At 33.7% G+C, this 20,207-nt stretch overlaps 1 protein-coding gene across 3 annotated transcripts; it reads left to right on the top strand.

Moving 5' to 3' along the window:
- The first annotated feature begins 948 nt into the window (after positions 1–948).
- Positions 949–15,590, top strand: LOC137944569 (protein SEMI-ROLLED LEAF 2-like). Of its 3 annotated transcripts, XM_068790255.1 has the most exons (20): positions 949–999; positions 1,500–1,661; positions 2,352–2,426; positions 3,726–3,841; positions 6,497–6,611; positions 6,803–6,931; positions 7,089–7,136; positions 8,966–9,078; positions 9,189–9,385; positions 9,477–9,769; positions 9,977–10,126; positions 10,249–10,566; positions 10,715–10,864; positions 12,979–13,054; positions 13,304–13,431; positions 13,554–13,754; positions 14,161–14,301; positions 14,431–14,559; positions 14,873–15,058; positions 15,197–15,590. In XM_068790255.1, exons 2-20 carry the CDS (start codon positions 1,527–1,529, stop codon positions 15,347–15,349), a joined length of 2,853 nt encoding a protein of 950 aa, XP_068646356.1. In that variant the 5' UTR covers positions 949–999; positions 1,500–1,526; the 3' UTR covers positions 15,350–15,590. The 3 variants fall into 3 exon arrangements, with proteins under 3 accessions (XP_068646356.1, XP_068646363.1, XP_068646369.1); XM_068790262.1 differs by lacking the exons at positions 949–999; positions 1,500–1,661; positions 2,352–2,426 and having other exon boundaries at positions 3,788–3,828; XM_068790268.1 differs by lacking the exons at positions 949–999; positions 1,500–1,661; positions 2,352–2,426; positions 3,726–3,841 and having other exon boundaries at positions 6,552–6,611; positions 6,800–6,931.
- The last annotated feature ends 4,617 nt before the right edge of the window (positions 15,591–20,207 follow it).

Raw genomic sequence — 20,207 nt, 5'->3', positions numbered from 1 at the left:
ATGATACTTTTAACTGAAAAAGTTTGGTGCAGACGAAGTCATAGGCAAGTTAAACGACATAAACCTACTTAATTGTTGTGGGCAGGTATTAAACCTTGTCATTGGTTTCGCCCAGCAATGCCATGGTTGTAACTGGACAGCCTTTTGATTAGGACCGAGTTTCAGGGATTGAAATTCGTTACAGGTCCGATATGGGAGACGGGGAGACGAGTTCTTGATAGAGAGACGACACCTTTGGGTTCGATTTGCCCTAAAACTGGAGGAGTTTATATTCGTATGGTCCATTATCTCCTAATCCCCAATTGATTGTCTCAAAATCCACAGCGAAACTACTAATAATCGATGCCTTCTTTGACCCTTCGGATACCCTCGTTTGTGTATAGAAAACGGTCACTTAAAAAAGTTGTCTTTACGGGGTGATTACAGACAAATCCTCCTTGATCTTCTCTCAAAAGGGTCCACACTTCTCTTTGCCGCGTTCTGCAATTATGTCATCGATGGGCGTTACTGGTCTATGCCTTTTGGAGCTTTGACATTGTAAACTCTTGGCGCTGTGACAAGATCAAATTATTTACATATGAATTTATTGTTAGTCTTATCTTATTGGAGCGTGTACCGTTGAGGTGGAACCTACCAAGAGGAGGAACCAGTCTAATATTAATGTCTCTACCTTTCTGAATTAATTATTTTACAGATCAAATTTGAAAAAAAAAATGCATCCTTGATCTGCCCTCAAATTTGAGAATATTGAACTAGACCCTCTAAGATTGGGAAATTGCTAGATCCGAACGGACTTTATTGTCATTGTAGCTACTAGAATCTTGGAGAAATGTCTGCTGGATAGAATTTTGGAACGGATCCTATTTGACTTAAATTTGTTTAATGAAAAAAAAGTTACTTTATATATTTATGGTGTTAAAATAAATAAGAAATAAGAAATAAGACACGCTTGGTAGAAGAATTCATGCCTCCGCTCCTCTCCGGAAGTTTTAAGCCGGGGTACGTTTCTGCTGGATTCTCTATTGCATTTGAAAATGCTCACTGGATCAATTGAATTATATTGAAGTTTGTGTTTCTTCAAGAGCTCCCTAACGGTGTTCATTTTCATCTCGTTGCTTAAGGCTTTTTCCTGTTCTTCACAAACAGAGCTTGGAATTTTGTTGCCATTTTTTTCTTTAAATAATTGTGATAGTTTGGCTTTTGGTTCTTGGATTTGGTTTCCTTTTCTGCTGGTTGATTCAGATCAGTGTAAGAGGAAAATTCAGTCACAAGACGTACTTCATATCTATTAGTTTGAAGGATTTTTTTTTTTTATTTCTCAGAGTCTTTGGCATCTATATATTTCTCGTTTCCTGAATTCTTGGGAATTGAGTGCGTGGAAGCTCTAGACGGAACTCCTGTCGGGCATCTTCTTTTTCGTTTGATCCTACCTGCATCGTTGGTGATTCCAATATGTTTTTTTTCTAATAGTCACACGATTTCTTCCCCCAAATTTTCAGGGAAGGGGGGTTTGACTCGGTGCAGAAATGGGGGTTATGTCAAGACGGGTATTACCCGTCTGTGGTAACCTCTGTTTCTTTTGCCCTTCTATGCGTGCTCGATCCAGGCAACCTGTCAAAAGGTACAAGAAGCTCCTTGCCGATATATTTCCCAGATCTCAGGTGAATTTTCATCCTACTCTATGTAACTTACACAATACTCGTTGCTTTAACCCAATGTGACCAAGAACTTGTCCGGTTTTTGGAGCAGAGTCTGGCAGGGAAATTTCACTTGGTTATAAATGTATCCTCATTGGTCTGTTCTAGAAGTATTGTTAACTAATTGTTGTACAGATTGTATCAATTAATTATTTTGGTCGTTTTTTTTTAAATATTGTGTCAAATAATTATGTAAACTAGCAACCATTTTCCACATTTTATGAACAAACAACTCCCACTTTGTGTACAAGGTGAGAGGTTTCCTGCCTTCTGTTTGCATGCTTTCACAAGGAGCAGATCTGAACTCTGTTAAACAAGTGCATAGTTTTTGCGCTATCATCTGGGAAGTTGAAAATTTAGTGTTGAAGTTCAAGTTTTACTTTGTGAATATAATACGGAAAGTTCATCAAAATCATCAGTTTCAAACCAATCCACTGTTAGACTTTTTAAGGATTTACCAGTATCATGCACAACACAATTATGTATTTAAGTGAAATTCCAATTGTAGCCGACTTTAACATCTACACCATGTTTTGGTGGTTAAACAAATTCTGGGAAACTTGTTGCTGTTCTTTTCCCCCTGTTTTTCTTTAGAATTGTGTTTGCAATCAATTTCCATGCTAACGACTTCATTATGTCGTTTATGTTTTGTAGGAAGGAGAGCCAAATGATAGGAAGATTTGCAAGCTTTGCGAGTATGCTTCCAAAAATGCAATGCGTATCCCAAAGGTATTATTGGACTTGTTTTGTTTTGACAAATACTTATTGGATTTTTTTTTTTTTTTTTTTTTTTTTTGAGAAAGAAAACAAAGACAAGTTACTAGGTAAGAAAGGCACAATACTTAAAAAGGAGAATGAAGAAAAGAAAAAGATATGAATCACAATCTTTAGTGGGGCCGTTCTTTCTAAATTGGAACAGAGACTAAAGCGTTCAACCAGTTTCTTTTCTACCTGAGTAGTGCTCATGTGTTCCTGTAAGACTTAAGTGGCTCTTCCATGGCACTTTAAAATCAGGCAGGTAGTGAACGAGTAATGTTTGTTTTAAAATGAGGAAAGGACCGAGTTTGATTTGTGTTGCAGTCTGCTTTTTGCAATTCTAGATCCGGTCATGTGACCTTTGACTTAGAAACAAGCAAAACATATTTAGTAGGTCAAGTTTATGGCCAATAATACCTCACCAAGGATTACTATATTTGATAAGTTAGGTCCTTATCCATCCAAAATTAATTGTTGAGTTAGGAGGCTTTTTCTAACTAATAACCACATCAGTTTTACTAACATTGCCTATGTGAAATTATTCCCACTAACATTCCTCACATTTAGACCTAAACAAATAGACAACGGGCCTAAGATATTGACAACTTAAATGGGGTATTAACTAAACAGGACACAGACTGAGCCCAATAAAACAAACAGCGTACAAGTTCTATCTAAAACTGTCCAGCCAAAGTTAGAAGGGTTTTTTTCTTTTATTTTTCCCTGATAGTAACCTATGTGGGATTGTTCCCTGTAACACTACTAAAGAAGGAACATGTGATTCAATATTGAGCAAGTGCAAATGATTGCTCATGCTCTTAGCCATTGATGTCTTCAGCTGGCATGTAAGATGTAACTTTACTATATTATCCTCTATCCTGAACTGTGACCTACCTTCCCCTCCCCCCCCCCCCCCCTCTGAAAGTTAATTCTCAGAAGTAATAAATCCTACTAATTAGTAAGTTTAAAATGTCTTACTTAATCTTACACTTGCTAAACATTGCCTCTTGAGTAGGAACTTGAAAAATGATTTTATCATTGATCATTAAATGTTAAGCAATTAATCAAACATAAATCTGGTTGAAGATAATTAGATTGTTCTCTTATTTGTATACTGGCCCAGTCTTGCTTTGATGGTGTCAATATAATGTTTATACATCAAAAGTAGTTTATGCTGATACTGGCATCTCCATAGCATCATAATACTTTGAAGATGCTATACTGAATCCTTTTATAATAATTTACTTATCTATTTTTTTGGACTTTCTGCAGATTACAAAAAATTTAGAGCAGAGATGTTTTAAGGATCTTCGAAATGAACACTTCCACCGAGCCAAAATTGTGGTTTACATATATAGGAAACTATTAGCTACATGTAAGGAGCAGATGTAAGTTTAACAACATTGCAAACCTCTTGTTTGTGTTCTTTTCCAGGTTGATTTTTGTACTGGAAATTTATTAATACACATGGTTAAAATTTTGTTATTCTTCTTTATTATTATTCTTTTTTTAATATTTTTTATCTGCTTGAAATTATTTACTCTTTTTTCCCTCTGTGAACTGAGAATACCTCAAACGAATTTAAAATTTTAAGTTTTCTAAAAATGATTGTTTAATGGTTCACTTCTGAAAGATAACCACGTAAAATGTTCAATGTCTATAACACTTATTGATGCATATTGTAGGTGGTGATCATCACTTCATTTACAAAGATAGGATCTTTGATTACTTTTCTGGGACAACTTAGTCCAATTAAAAGGATCCAGAACATTTCAGAAGGAAATATTTATTTTCAAATGTTCAAATCCTTAAACTAGGTCTCTCTTTATGAAAGAACTATCCATAAAAGGAATATGTTATTATGTTTTATTGTAAGTGTGCGTGGGTCATGTTAACATAAGATGCATGTATAAACACATGAGAGATACATTATAGTTAACAACTTTTTGTGTAACAGTCTGGGCTCTTGGGAGGAGAGAAATGCTAGGACATTTGAGAATTGTATACGTTCTATTGGATGCCGAATGTATGATTCATACATTCAATTTTGTGCAATTGACATTCATTTCGGCATTTCACTAGTGTTATTCTAAGGTATTACAGGCATGAGGTAGCTGCCTTTTTTATTCTAGAAGTGCCTGAATATGCTTCTGGCAGCCACTTCATGAGGATGGGTTGAAGCAGAATTATTTTTGGGAGGTCTAAAGGGAATCTGAGCCCCACAGGAGGTGGAGGTATCCTTCAAGACTATTTGGGGCAGGTTGTTAAGTTATATTCTGCACCCTTTGGGGAATATGACTCCACTGAGGCAAGCAAAATTTTGGTTATTCTCTTGCAATAGAGGGTGATTCTGGTGTCATAATTAGGTGGTTCTAATCAGGTCTTATGCCTCCATGGAGATTCTGGCGTAGGCACAACAAGATTCTTGATTTATGTCAAGGTATCTATTGACAATGATCTCATAATGCTATAGTGTTGATGGTTTGGCTGGTAAGTTCGCAAGGATGGGGTGTTGCTCTCATTCATCTTGTTGTGGAGGACACTTACCCTTTAGATGTGGGCTGATTTGACTTCACCGTGATCTTCTTTTGTTCTTCTGTTTGGGTTTTGGGTGTTTCCCTTTCTTTTGTATAGTGTGCTCTCCCCAACCCACCTTTCTTGGGGAGGCAAACCTCATCTAATCAGCCAAGCGATATTTGAAACCATTTGTGGAAACTCTCCAGAAGATTCTCTGCTCAATTTCCTCAATTCTGTTTACTACACTCTTGGACATCTAAGGATTGAGAGATGTTAAATAAGTAGACCAGCTGAAGTTGATTTTACAAGACGAGATGAACTTCTTTATAAAATGTTTTCCCTTTCTAAGTGGAGATCTGTTGATCGAACTTCTTGAGAATGAGGGCCCTTGAAGCCTTGGAGGGCTGGCTTGCAGTAAGTGGCAGCCCTAAGCTGGTGGCAAGGAGATGGGCATCCTTGCAACCAAGAATCTCTCCCATGCTATTAAGATTGTCTTCAGGCAATTGATCCCATATATTGCTGACTTTGACCAATTTATTTTCTGTCTGGGATAGCCTCGTATGAAAGTAAGATGGCCTTGCTGTTGATTATTTTCTCATCTAACAGTTGGCAGAAACATAACGTATTCTCCACAATTTGAAGTATTGGAATGTTTATATCAGCCTTATTCGCTATGGTGAGCAGCCAAGAGACCTGTTTGGCCTTGAGGAAAAGAGAAAGCGAAGTTCAACCGATTAAGCTAAAGAGCATGGAGTAAAAGGACCCCCTTGGCAAAATTTCAGAGTTTTTAAAGTAGCCATATGTGGTCCTATTTGCCATGATTGAAAAGAAAGCAGATGACATGCAATTATAATCTCCATCTCTCGCCAAACCCCATTTGGGTAATGATAATTACTTCAAGTTTCCTCTTCTTGAAGTAGTTGATGATCTCATGGGCAAATAGTGCAAGATCAAGAATTTGCCTTCCTTGCAGGAATGCACTTTGAGGAGCTTGGATCATACACCTTTGAAGTTTGTCGTTATCATTTTGAAAAGGAACGTGAAAAAATATTATGTGAGGAGATTTTTCTTTTAGGACTATGACGCACAGAGAGGGTGTTCTTTGTTATTGTTAGTTCTTGATAGATCTCTGTTGAATTTCAAACTTTTTCGTGAGCCAGACATTCCCTAAAAGTATGCATAAGTACTAGGATTGGATATTCTGCAGTAAAAATAAATAGTTTACTATTTAATTAAAGCAGCAAACCGACCCATAAGGTAGGGTGTTATGTGAAGATGGTAAATCTGAATTTTGGGAGGATAGCTTGAGAAAATATATGAATTATTTGTTCCTTTTCTTTTGTTGCATTATCTCATCACCTTTTTTTTTTTTTAAATGCATGTTCTTATTATGTTTACTTATATTCTTTCACTTGAAGATGGTCAATACATGGTGGATAATCATAAAACACCTCATGGTAATTTATTATAATTCTAGGTGTATTCACAGCATTGATTTTTTCTGAAATGATTTTTAATTGTTTCAGGACTCTATATGCTAGTAGCTTGTTGTGCATTGTAAGAACTCTTCTAGAACAAACCCGACAAGATGAAATGCGTATCCTGGGTTGTCAGATCCTTGTTGACTTTTTAAATAACCAGGTATAAACTCCTCTAGTGAACTCATTGACATCTAACATACCTCATGCTGTTATAGACTTATTCAAACAAATCATGTTTCTTTAAAATTTTGATCAGTATTTATTCTCTTCTTCTAAAAAAGATCATTTGAAAGTAAAATAAGTGGTGCACAATACCTTCTGAAGACTGACTCATGTATGCAATCAAAGTAGACAGATAGCACATATATGTTCAATTTAGAGGGCCTCATCCCCAAACTCTGTCAACTGGCTCAAGAGATTGGAGAAGATGAGAAAGCACTACGTTTGCGTTCCGCAGGATTGCAAGCTCTTGCTTCCATGGTAAGCCATTTTTTGCCTATTTTCCTGATATCATTTATCTTTTTTTCTCTGTCATGTTTCCTTTAAAGTTTATATCAAGTTCATCTTGCTCTTCGTCAAATGATTGGATGTACCTCCTCTCATCTTAAATTCAATGACTACACTCTCTCATCTCTAGGTCTGGTTTATGGGCGAATACTCCCACATAACTATGGATTTTGATGATGTAAGTCTTTTCTTCCTTCTTCTATAACATTCAGCATACAATGTTTTGTTAAATGTCTCAAATGAAACAGATATAATCATGTGCTCTTATTCTTTGATTGGTTGTTGTTTTTTAACTTATGTAAATTTGTGAAGTTAAGAGCCCAGCAAGTCAAAGATTCATTAATTATTTTGGAGTTATAGCTTTCCCTAGTTATTTTGGAGTTATATGGTGCTAAGATTGAGCTTCATGTTGTTGTGAAAGTTTATTATTAATTCTTTTTTATTTGTTGCTGTTGTTAGGTATTGTTAGACTAACAAATTGGTTATGACGTTGACTAAGTCAAGGTTATTAATATGATACTGCTGTGGATTCTTACTAATTCAATAGAAGTAGAAAGTCTATAATGTATTTAAGCATGTCTCTTCCTTTGTATGTTTATAGGACTTGAGCCTGCTACCTAAAGTTTAGGAGCTGTATTTTTCACCAATTAGACTTACAAGCGGAGATTGGATATAGACTATTTTGGCAACATTAATGGTTAATTAATTAATTAATTAATTAATGATCCTTTTAATGTTATTCTCACCATTTTTTCAAAAAAATTATTATTAAATGTAATCAGGTTAATATAAAAAACAACAAAATATTTTGGCAATTATTAGTGGAACCACAGTGAAGTTTAAGTTAACGAAGAAGATCAAAATGATCTGGATATATGGCAACAGTATTATGTAAAGAAACCACTAGGAAATGAGTGAAAGGAGTCTTCTGCTGATACACTTGTTTATTTAACTTTGGTAGAAAAATAAAAGGTGAGCTGACTTGAGTTTGAGAACTGTTAACTATACTCATGTGGAGACTCAAAAGTTTCACTTGCATGGCATGTCCGCTTCCAGTTGACTGGAGAGCACTACATGGGAGTTAGGGAAAAGAGGTGAACATAGGAGAGAGAAAATATAATCCAATCTGTTGTTGAGAAGTCCAAATGAAATCAGATTATTGCTAACTCCAATTGTAACAACAAGGGAAAATCTCTTTTGCATGGTTTCACAATCTTTTCCTTATTAGAGGCTTCAATATTATTTTGAGGAGATTAGTTATCATTGTAAAGATTCAAGTGTTTCTTGCTGATGAATTGGCTAAAGCTGGAGTTTCCAGATTTGTTTTTTTAATGGGGGATTCTCTTTCCTAAGGGTTTGAGCCCTTTCTTCAATGAGTTACCACTATTTCAAAAAGAAAAGGAATATGCAATTAGATGTTGACTGTTCCACATCTGCACAAGTGGGGTTTGCTATCTCTTATGAGGTTTACCCTTTAGAGGAGACTGGTGTTTGTGGATAATTAGCGCAATCTTGTTTATTTTTTCTAGTAACGTGAGGTCCACTCAAACCAAGTAGAAACAAAAACAAGTGAGCCAAAAAAAAAAAAAAAAATCAAAATGAAAGATAACATGATAGGGGGGAGATAATCCTGTACAATGAGATGTAGGAGGCCAGGTACCTCTTTTGCAAGTTTGTTAACAATACAATTGGCTGATCTAAGAGTGCACTGGATGTCTGCCTGTGTATCCGTCGCCTGCCCTTTTGAAAAAGACAAAAAAAAAAAGAACACTCCAGTGCAAGTTCTTTGTTATCACTTTCTTCTAATAATGATTTTTATAATCTTTGCGACCAAGAGAACTTAAACTAAAACCTAGTATTTGGTTTGGTTCCCCTACATTTTATTCTTCTTCCTTTTCTTCTTCTTCTTCTTTTTGTGTATGTGTGTTTTTCACAAAGATGGCAGGTTGTATGAGATACTACCTTTGGCAGCAAGATTGGATAAATTCGTTCTTGTCTGTGGTACAGATTATCTCAGCCACATTGGACAACTATGATGGCTTCCAAACGAACTCAGGAATTATCGGTCAGGAAGTTGAATTGGCTGTTGTAAATGCCAAAGTAGAACTGGATGCTACAATGTGAGGGTTCTTATTCAGAACTATGCTCACTCTCTCTTTCTTTATCTGAGAAACATATAAGCCTTCAAAATTGTAAGCTCCTTATTCACCACTTCCAACACTTTATACAGAGATACTTCCAAATGTCCCTCATATTGGTCAAGGATCTGCCTGCAAAATATGGCAGCACTGGCAAAGGAGGCAACTACTGTGCGTCGGGTTTTGGAACCTATATTCCGTTACCTTGATTCAGGGAACCACTGGTCTTCAGAAAGAGGGCTGGCATGTTCTGTATTATTGGAGTTGCAACTGTTGATGCAGAAGTCAGGTTAGTTGGATCTCAGTTCTTGTAGACTACTTTACAGTGAAAGAAGTACCTTCTGTGGACAATTTTTAATCTCAAATGAATTTACCTGCAGGAGAGAATACACATTTGTCGTTATCTATTTTGGTGAAGCACTTAGATCACAAAAATGTGGTTAAATGGCCAAATATGCAGATTGATATTGTTAGAGTGACAACAGGTCTTGCACGATACTCAAGGCTGCAGGCTTCTGTAGCTATAATAGGTGCAATAAGTGAGATTATTAAACTGTTGCGGAAGTGCATGCAGTGTTCTATTGAAGCACGGAATGTGGGGGATGATGCGATGAAGTTGAATGCTACTCTTCACTCTGCATTGGAGGAGTGCCTTCTTCAGCTTTCAAACAAGGTTTTTTTTCCCTTTTTGCTTCATGATAAGTTTTATTACTTAATCTCTTGCTTAATGCAATAAATTGTATTGTTATGTTTTGTTACTAATTTTGTGATTAAATGGGTACTTCACAAATTGAAGAAGATTTCCAAAACATGTCTTATACAAATTCTTTTGTGGTTACTGTACATCAAAAACATGAATTACTTACATTATTATTGACAGGTTGGGGATGTCGGACCTATCCTTGATCTGATGGCTGTATTGCTTGAGAATATTACTGCATCTCCTGTGGTTGCCAGAACAACTATTTCTTCTGTTTATCGTACTGCACAAATTGTTGCTACCTTGCCTAATATATCATACAATAAGAAGGCAAGTTTTTTGTGTTGTTTGACCTGCATCTCACTCTCTGTGTATGCAGATGTATGGTAATATCCATTCAAACACCTCTCATTAGTTCAAACGCTAAATGTAAATTGTATTTATTGTTTCAGGCATTTCCGGAAGCTCTATTTCTTCAGTTGCTCTTTGCAATGACTCACCCAGATCATGAGACACGTGTTGGGGCTCATCGTGTCTTTTCTGCAGTACTGGTGCCATCACTTATATGTCCATGGTCTAGTTTGAGTTCTCCTGTCTCTTCAACAGCGGACAACCCATTGAGGACACTTTCTATTTCTCTGTCGGGTTTCTCCCCTTCAGACACTATTTTGGAGAAAGTTGGGAGCAATACTTTTTCTTGTGATAAACCTGACATGGCTGATGAGGGGAAGAGAGAGAGATTGAAGAAGTTCAGTCAAAATGATGTGGAGGTAAAACTCTTTTTCTGTGTGTCAATTGCTAGCTTCTATTTTTGTAAAAGTTCAAGATTTTACTTGTTTCATTTCAGTTTATTAGGTGTTCTAGCACATACAGTGTGTGTCTTCTTTGGAATATAATATACCTATATGCATTCTCCAGGAGCAAAGTTCCCTAAGATTGAGCAGCCACCAGGTGGGCCTTTTACTTTCATCAATTTGGGCTCAGGCAACATCATCCGGAAACACTCCCACAAATTTTGAGGCCATGGCCCACACATATAACATTGCCTTAATGTTTTCACGAATAAAGGTAAGATTTCATGTGATGTCTCTTGGTGTTGTGGGCATTTACATGTTTCCTTTGGAGAGTCTGTCTATTTTCTCCTCTCCATTGTATGATCTATTTCACATAATCTTGAAAATGTAAGTGGGAAAAAAATCAATGCCCTAGGCATCCTCCATTAGTTTAGAAGCTAAGGATGATTAGATGCTTCAGTCATCACCTTCTAAACTCCAAACATGTTTTGGGCTTAGAAAGGGTGATCAGCATTGTATAAAACATATGCAATATGTTGAAATCAAATGCAGGCTTTTGTTAGAGGTAGGACTGGCAGACTCTCTCATGTATTTTATGGCTTCCTGATTTAAGGATTTTCTCTTTGGATTCTGTCATGTGTGGACTCTTTGAAGGTGAAGCAAGTGATGACCAGTCAATTAGTTGCATTCAGATAAACTATTTGAATAGATTGTCAGTGGTCCCCCTTTTTTTTGAAAAAAAAGAAGGTGCATTCATTCCACAAGCTCAAAAGAAAACAACTACACACAAGGGGAGAAGGGTCCTTGCAATGAGAGATTGGTGGAAAACCCCTTGACTGGCAAGAGAGTTGGCTACACAATTAGCTGATCTCAATTCATGATTCTATCCAATTACATTTTCAGCAAGATCTAAAACCTCATAAAAAAGCCCCTGAAGCTGTCAAGGAGGGAGGGTCTTCTATTACACCAACTAATGATGCTAGCGAGCCTCCTTCCAAAATGAGCTTGTCATGAAGCCTATCCTTGAAAATTCTTAAATCATGAACTAAGCTCGAAAGCAGCAATAGTCGAGTCAGCAACAACAACTGGACTTGAGAAGGAAAAGAGAGTGGAGCCCTCGCTATCTCTGAAAATGCCACCAAAGTTAGTTGGCGTAGGATTCCTGAAAGTGCTCCCGTCAAATCGAGCTTGATGTCACCAGGGGCAAGAGGAATCCATTGCTGCAAGTGGGAAAGCTTTAGAATAGCAACCTGCTCCCAATTCTCCTTCAAATATCCACCATTAAATTGCTTAAACACTTTGAGAGTGCAAATCCAGGAAATGATGTTGTTTTGAATGTGGCAAGAAGTGTAGTCAGAGGTCCTTATTGACACAAGCAAGACTACCTTTTGAATGGTATAGGTTCCCTTGGGGTTTTATGAGATGACAACACGTAAGCTCTCATGTGGTTCATGCAATGGAAAAAAAAAGAGTTCAATTGGTAATTGTGCCTTAAATTATGTGGATTGGGACTTTGGCCCAATGGCCTCATGGGGGTGTTTTTAGTGTAGGGGCTTGGGCTCAAGTTTCACTAGAGGAAAAATGGGTAGTGTGCATGTCTAATCAACATTTAAAAAAAAAAAGATGGTGCCTTAAAATATCACCAGTGGTAATTGAATTGCTGAAGAAGGCAATTGAATTGTAGCTGTCTGCAATTGAATTACTACAAGTGGTGCTATGTACATGGCAGTTTTTACTCCATTTTTGCGGCTTTTCATGTGCATCACACTCGTTATGCATGAAACATGTGGCAAATTTGTGTACCATTGTCTCATTTACTGTTCAGATTTTTTTTTCAAATCCACACATTAACAAACTTGGAGGTGTTAGGTTGCTGAGTATCTGGTTATGGGGCTACTCCTTAATGATAAAGGTAATGGTGGTGATTGTGGATGGTCTGGTCTCTCTCAAACCATTTCCACATGTTCTCCTGAGGAAGTCCAACATGTGAGCAAAAAGGATATCGGTTAAATCCCTTTCCATGTGGTTTGACTACTTTATCTCAAGATGACTTGATCACTAAGTTCAATCTTAATACTGGCCTCAACTTAATAATTGACAGATTTTGGTCTTGCTGTATGGACCCTTGCCAAGTATCCGATACTGGTGCTGATCAAGTATTAAGACTTCTCCTCAATCTCCAAAGAAGTATTAGTACTGCCTCCCTTGTCATTTAGAGGCTTTATCTTGGAAAGCTAAATTAAGTTTACTAATAAATGTCGCCACTCAAATGTTTAGTTTACTGGTAAGTATTTGATGTCTTGCCAACTGTTCCTCTGTTGGACTACCATAAATCAGCCAATGTTATTATGCCTTCTGCTTCTCTTAATGCTTTGTGGTTTATGGCAGACCTCTAGTCATGTGGTGCTGGTTCGATCTTTGCAGCTGGCATTGTCTCTTAGGAGTATATCTCTTCAGCAAGATGGTAAGTTGCTTGTAGTGACTAAAAGTGTTAACTGAAGAAAATGCTCCAGCTTGAGTAATACTAGTACCAATTTATCTGGATATTAGGGGAAGGTCCACGTTGACTATTGACATGTTCAAATGATACGTTTACAGTAAAATTACCACAAACAGAAGGGCAAATGTTTCACATAAAATGCAGAAGAAAGAAAAGGTTTCTCCTTATTGGAAAAAGTTCTTCTGATTCAATCTTTCTTACATCCATTTGAAGGTAGTTTGAAGCCATCCTGCCGAAGATCACTGTTCTCCTTAGCATCATACATGCTTATATTTTCAGCAAAAGCGGGCAATCTTCAAAACCTAATTTCTCTGATCAAGGAACCACTGACAGATCAAACGGTTGGTTTATATTATCAATAACCAAGGATCATAAAAAATTTATATTCTCAATAATCAAGGATCATAAAATTGTGTACTTCAAACCTCTTTTAAGTGTAACTAAGTGTAAAGGCATGTGACAGGTTGATCCCTATCTTCATTTGATTGAAGACAGTAGAATAGAAGCTGTTTACAATATTTCTGAGTGTGAGAATTCAGCTTATGGGTCACCAGATGATGAAGCTTCTGCATTGAAGTCTCTTTCTGCAATCCAATCAGACAGTGATCATCTTAGAGAAACTATCATATCCCACTTTATGCAAGCTTGTGGAAGCTTATCAGAGGTACCATCTCCTTTCCAGTCTCACATTCCTCTTCATGATATCTTCTAAATAGTATTATGGGTTAGCGTAAGAAGAATAACCCTCCAGATGCTTGAAAGTTCAGTTTCCCTTTATGGCATGAGTATCAGGATTTGAAGCCTTAATTAGACGTGCAATAGTCATGAAAGCTGGACCAAAAATTTTCATGGTTTATACAATGTCGGTCATATTTTTTGTATTAACATGTGAATACTTTCTTCGTCATTGACGATTTGAAGGCCATGACCTGATTTTCATTGGTGCCTGATCTTGGGCTTGATTAGTCCCAGATGGGGCCTTCACTATAGAATTTGAGTTTCTTGGTTTTTTCTAATCAATTAATTTATTTTAATTTGTGGATCAAGAATTTATCATTGTTCTCTTGCAGGAAGAGTTATCAGTAATAAGACAACAGCTCATGCAGGAATTTTCTCCTGATGATGCATATCCACTTGGTGGTCCATTGTTCATGGAGACACCTCGCCCATGTTCTCCCCTTCCTCATAAGGAGTTCCAATCATTTGATGAGGTTATACCAATGTTACATCTATTTTAGGATCCTAAATTTATCTTAAATCTATCCGTGTTGGTCATTCTGTTGTGACTTAGCCTCATGGGTTAAGGGCTACTTTGATTAATTTGAGAAATTTCTTTCCAGATCATCCCTTTGGCTTCCTTGACTGATGATGAAATGCTGCCAGACGTATTTGGAAGTCAATCAGGCCGTAAAACATCTGCCATGAGAAACATGACCGATATTATCAGCGTCAATCAACTTATTGATTCGGTATGCTTGGTTATCTCTTGAATTATTCAATGTTTATCCTTTTGACCCACAACTGCATCTTTAAAGGATAAGATTTGTTGTTGTCTTTAGCTCAGCTGAGGTGTTTTTTATTTCACTATGTTAAATGTGTTTTGAGTTTCATTTAAAGCGTTGTATAATCTGCTGTGTCAGTTATCTGTCAATCCATATTTCGGAAATCTCATATATTTTTTCTCAGTGACTCTCCTACTAGGCTAAATGTTAATTGTACAAGTAAAATTTAGTTTCTCGAGTATTTCATTTCATATTTCTAAAATGCAACCTTGTCCATCAGGTTCTAGAGACAGCCCGACAAGTTGCTAGCTTTCCAGTTTCCTCGACACCTGTACCTTATGATCAAATGAAAAGCCAGTGTGAGGCTCTTGTAATTGGAAAGCAACAGAAAATGTCTGCACTTCTAAGTCTCAAGCATCAAAGTGAGCCAACGAGCGATGAGAATGGTCTGACTTCTTCACCTGAGGTATGACATATTTCATGTTTTCTATTACCTTGTCGTTGAAAGAAAAGCTGCATAGACCAACGGAATTCTCTAGTGTCTTCTGAAATTTGTTTGCCATGATTTTGAACCATCTTGGTCCTTTTTCTTGGTGGCTTTTAGAAGATGATGGAGCTGCCAGAGCCACATCCAAAACTAGTCGACGCAGAAATGCAAGTTGGTGGGACACTCGTGTGTTTTAGTGAGTACGAGCAATCCTTCAGGCTACCACCTTCTAGCCCTTATGACAAGTTCTTAAAAGCTGCTGGATGCTGAGCAAGTACAGCAATATATTACACGCGACGGGAAACAGGTCTCCAATGCAATTTTTTATGTGCTATTTTTTAATTCTTTATTTTTAGAAACTATGTTATACATGTCATTATTAATTAGTGAAAATGTCAACTGGATTTGGGTTTTACTGTATAAATTCTTGAGCAAGACAGTTGAGAATTGGACGAAGTGGGTGGAATGACATGGTTATTTCCTGAAGAGAACGGCATTTTGAGCCATTAAATATACTTTAAAATTGTATATATTGATAAGGTTATATTGGGTTATCTTCCAAATTTGTCACTTATCATATCTCATCTCAAGAGACATTTTTAGTCTGAAAAGATAATTATGCCGAGTGTAGTTGGTTTCTGCAGGGGGTCAGTGCATTTTGAAAGTACAATGGAAAGTAGGGAGTTTAGTGGCACTTTGAAAGTGAATACTGGTGAAAGTAAATTATTATTATTTTGTGTTAGTGTGAAAGTAATTTTATTTGTTAGTGTATAGTGAAAAGTATGTGGAAAGCATATAAGAAATTTATTAATAAAATAATTTAATAAATTTAATTTTTATAAGATAGTTTTATTTAGTTTTTTATTAAAAGTTAAGATAAACTTAAACTTGTTCGAAGTAATAAACAATTAAAAAAGTAAATTAAATTTATTTATTTAGTAAATTATATACAAATAAAATACTTAAACAAATTTTACTTTTGTACTATCCAAATTCTTAATGAAATTGTTACTTTTTAATATCTAAATTCTCATTCTTAATTAAAATCATAAATTTATGTAAATAAAAAGAGGGTATTTTATTATACAAAATTACTTTTATAGATTATTTAACTAAACTACAATATATTTTAACTTGTTTTAAATTAATAAATAATTAAAATAAATTAATATTATTTATTTAGATATATATATAAAAAAAGATTAAAAAAACCTTACTTTTATAATATCCAAATGTTAATCAAACTATTACTTTTACAATATCTAAATTCTCACTCTTAAAATAGTCACTAAATATAATATTAAAAAATAAAGAATTTATATAAATAAAAATGGTATTTTATTATATAAAATTACTTGAGTAGATTTTAAATTTTATTTTAGATAGTTTTTAACTAAACTAAAATAAATATTAACTTGTTTAAAATTAATTAACTTTAATTTTTAATTAATTATTTAATTAAATATAAAAAATAAATTGATTTAAAAAATACTTAATTTATAATATCCAATATACTTAATCAAATTGTTACTTTTGAAATATCTAAATTCTCACTCTTAAATTAGAAATCAAATATAATATCAAAATCATGAATTTATATAAATAAAAATTAGGGTGTTTTATTATATAAAATCACTCTATTGATTTAATTTTTATAAGAAAATTTTATTTAAATATCCTGTTAATAAAATAAAATAAAAATAAATTTTAACTTGTTTAAATTAATAAATAATTTTAATTTTAAATTAAGATTTTTAGTTTAATTAAATATATAAAATAAATACTTAAAAAAAGACTTAATTTTATAATATCCAAATGCAAAAGTGAGAGGCTAGAAGAGTAGAACAAGAGTGAGCATGCAAGTGAAAGTGAATTCACTAGGCATAGATAGTGATTTCACTTTTAGCTAGTGAATTCACTTTTACTTGCCACTTGCAGTGCACACTAACAGGTTATTGGGTTATTTTCACTAGTGAGAGTACTTTCACTTTCACTTTCAGAGTGCACTAACAGAGTCTAAAAGTGAAAGTGAACTAATTTTTTATGTTAGTGTGCACAATAAAAAGTGCAATGTAAAGTATTTTTTGTGTTAGTATACATAATAGAAAGTATGGTGTAAAGTGCAAAGGGAATTTTTATTAAATAAATTATTTTAATAGATTTTTTTATAATATTTTTAATAAACTAAAAGATATATTTTAACTTGTAATAAATTAATAAATTATTTAAATTTTAATTATTAATTAATTAATTATGTATAAATAAAATAATTAAACTCTTACTTTAATGATATCAAAATAGTTAATCAAATTGGTACAATATGAGTATCTAAATTCTCTATTAAATTAGTAATTAAATATAATATTAACCATCATTAATTTATATAAAAAATAATACTTTATTATATGAAATTAGTCTATTGGATATGATAAGATAGTTGTACATAAATTTTTTAATTAATAAATTAAGATAGATTTTAACTTATAATAGAAAAATAAACTATTAATAATTTAAAATATTTATTTAATAAAATATTTAAGAATAAAATAATTTAAAAAATACTTACTTTTATAATATCAAAATATTAATCAAATTGTTACTTTTGTAGTATCTAAATACTCACACTTAAACTACTAATTGAATAAAATATTAATCATCATTAATTTATATAAAAAGGATATTTATTATATAAAAGTAGTCTATTAACTCTTGTAAGATAGTTGTACTTAATGTTTTTATTAATAAACATACTTTAATTTTTGATAAATTAATAAACATTAAATTAATATGATTTAATCACATAAATATATAAAAATAAAATAATTACATAAATACTTACTTTTATAATATCAAAATAGTTAATCAATTTGTAATTTTTATAGTGTCTAAATTCTCACTTTTAAACTAGTAATTAAATATAATATATTGAAACCATTATTCAATGTGCTATGTAAATAGCACAATAATAAAAATAAAATAATACAAGTACAACTCATTCAATATTCAATATAAATAACCTACAATTGGTACATGTCCAATATCACCTAAAATATTCATTTTCCACTAATCAATAATTTTGCCACATTTGAGTTGTTAATAAATCTAAAAAATATGATGTTCGTGATGATTGTGTTATGTACTCCCTCTTAGTATTTCTTTGTTGGTCCTTATCATCCTCAAAATCATGACCATAATGACTATTTTAATCTTTACTTACATTATTACCCTAATAATCTCCTCCACCAAAAACATCATTTGAATCATCATCTTCATCTTCAAATAAATTCATGTAATCCTCTTTGTGAAGTAATCATAATTTGTACTTGGACATCAAAAGCAAAAGGAAGAACATCTTTTAATATCTTAAAACGAGTTTTTAAAACCCCAAAAGTACATTCGAAAGTAGTCTATAAGGATGAGTGTCTTTGGTCGAATAATTCTCTTGGATTTGTAAGAGCATCATCTCCAAATGATAACAAATCCCTCGCCAAAAACCCTAGAAGATTTGCATATCCAACATCTACTAAATAATATTTGCCTATAATTAAAAAATATATTTGACATAAATTAATTAAAAATAGACCAGACAAATAAATGACATTTACCTTCAGGTACCCAGAGTTTATCTCGTCTTGTTAACATTGACTTTAATACACGTGAATAAGCTATTGATCCCTCCCATCTAGCAAGTATATAAGTGAATTAATTGTCAATGTACATGCTACCAATACATTCTGTGAGAGAAAACCATGAATATTCTAGAATCTTATTTGTTGATCAAACGGGACATGTGCTTTAATATGAGTACCATAAATGACACCAATACAATCCCAATGACACAAATTTAATTAATATAAACATATATTTGATATTAACCTAAAAGTATTCATCAAATGACATTATATTTACGTTAAAGTAGGGATAATACATGTCACTATTCAAAATCTTTGAATGAGTACGTCTTGAAGATCATTTGATGTAATCACATGTAGTCTAACAATAGCATCTAACACTTTATTAAAATATGTACTAATAGTCCAATTTGATCTATCGAATATGTCATGGATAACACTGTATGATTGTTATTGACCAACAGTTAGACAAAAATATACAACTTGTTCTTCTATAAATATAGTTTTTGTATCAAATAAGAGCCCTCTATTCTTCAAGATACCAACCAATTTGAGAAAAAATATTTTGATTCATCCTGTAAACTTTTTGAAATTTAACAGGTGATCTTTCTAATGTTTTTTCAATATTGTGGACCACCCATACCATAAGAATATATACTCGCTCATTATGATGATGTAAGTAGTAAATTACAAGAGTAAACACAATTGTATAACTTGTAATAAAAATGTAAATTTTTTGTTGTCCAAAAGATTATTCATAAGTACTTGCAATGTTGCACATTCAATAATGAAAACAAAAAAACCCAAACACAAATGAACATCTATGTTTGAACAATAAAACACAACTTGTACCATCAAATAAGTTTCAACATCTATGTATTGATCATAAAAATTAAATCATATCATAAAACAATTCCCACCCCTCCTTTCATAACCAAAAGACATGCATTTCTACCCACAAACGTCCATGTTTATCCACATACACATTGATGTCTTAAACACACATATATCTATGTATTAACTACAAACACATTCATGTATTAACCACAAATACATATTCATCCACATTCAAACATATTATTTTAAAATCAATCAAAATACTCATTCATCCACGACATTCATTCAAAATCAAATATGTCTCAAAAATCAATGTTAACATTGTTAGCAATCGTGTGTCAATCTATTATATTTCATTGAAGTAATACATAAGTCAATCATACCGCTCTTTTGTTGTCATCTTGACAAACATGTCTTTCTTATCTTTGGTGTCAAGCAACTTGGGGGCATGAAATTTGACTTCTTTGGACAAGTCAGGGACTTCCAAATGAGCCTTGTACCATGAAAGTTTTGCATTGGCATCTATGGGACTAAAGATCCCCACAAGGGTTGATGTCATATTGTTAATGGCATCGGTTATCTTTTCAATACTATCAGGAGATCGTTGGGATCTCTTCCTACGACAAGCAGAAGAACCTCCAAACCTTGAATTTGATGAT

Source organism: Aristolochia californica, unplaced genomic scaffold (assembly GCF_029961685.1).
Source record: "Aristolochia californica isolate CCGP_79_NKW_82.1479 unplaced genomic scaffold, dmAriCali1.0.hap1 SCAF_1, whole genome shotgun sequence".
NCBI classification, from domain to species: Eukaryota; Viridiplantae; Streptophyta; class Magnoliopsida; order Piperales; family Aristolochiaceae; genus Aristolochia; species Aristolochia californica.
Note: the sequence above shows the minus strand (reverse complement) of the source record. Positions and strands in the feature narration are given on the sequence as shown.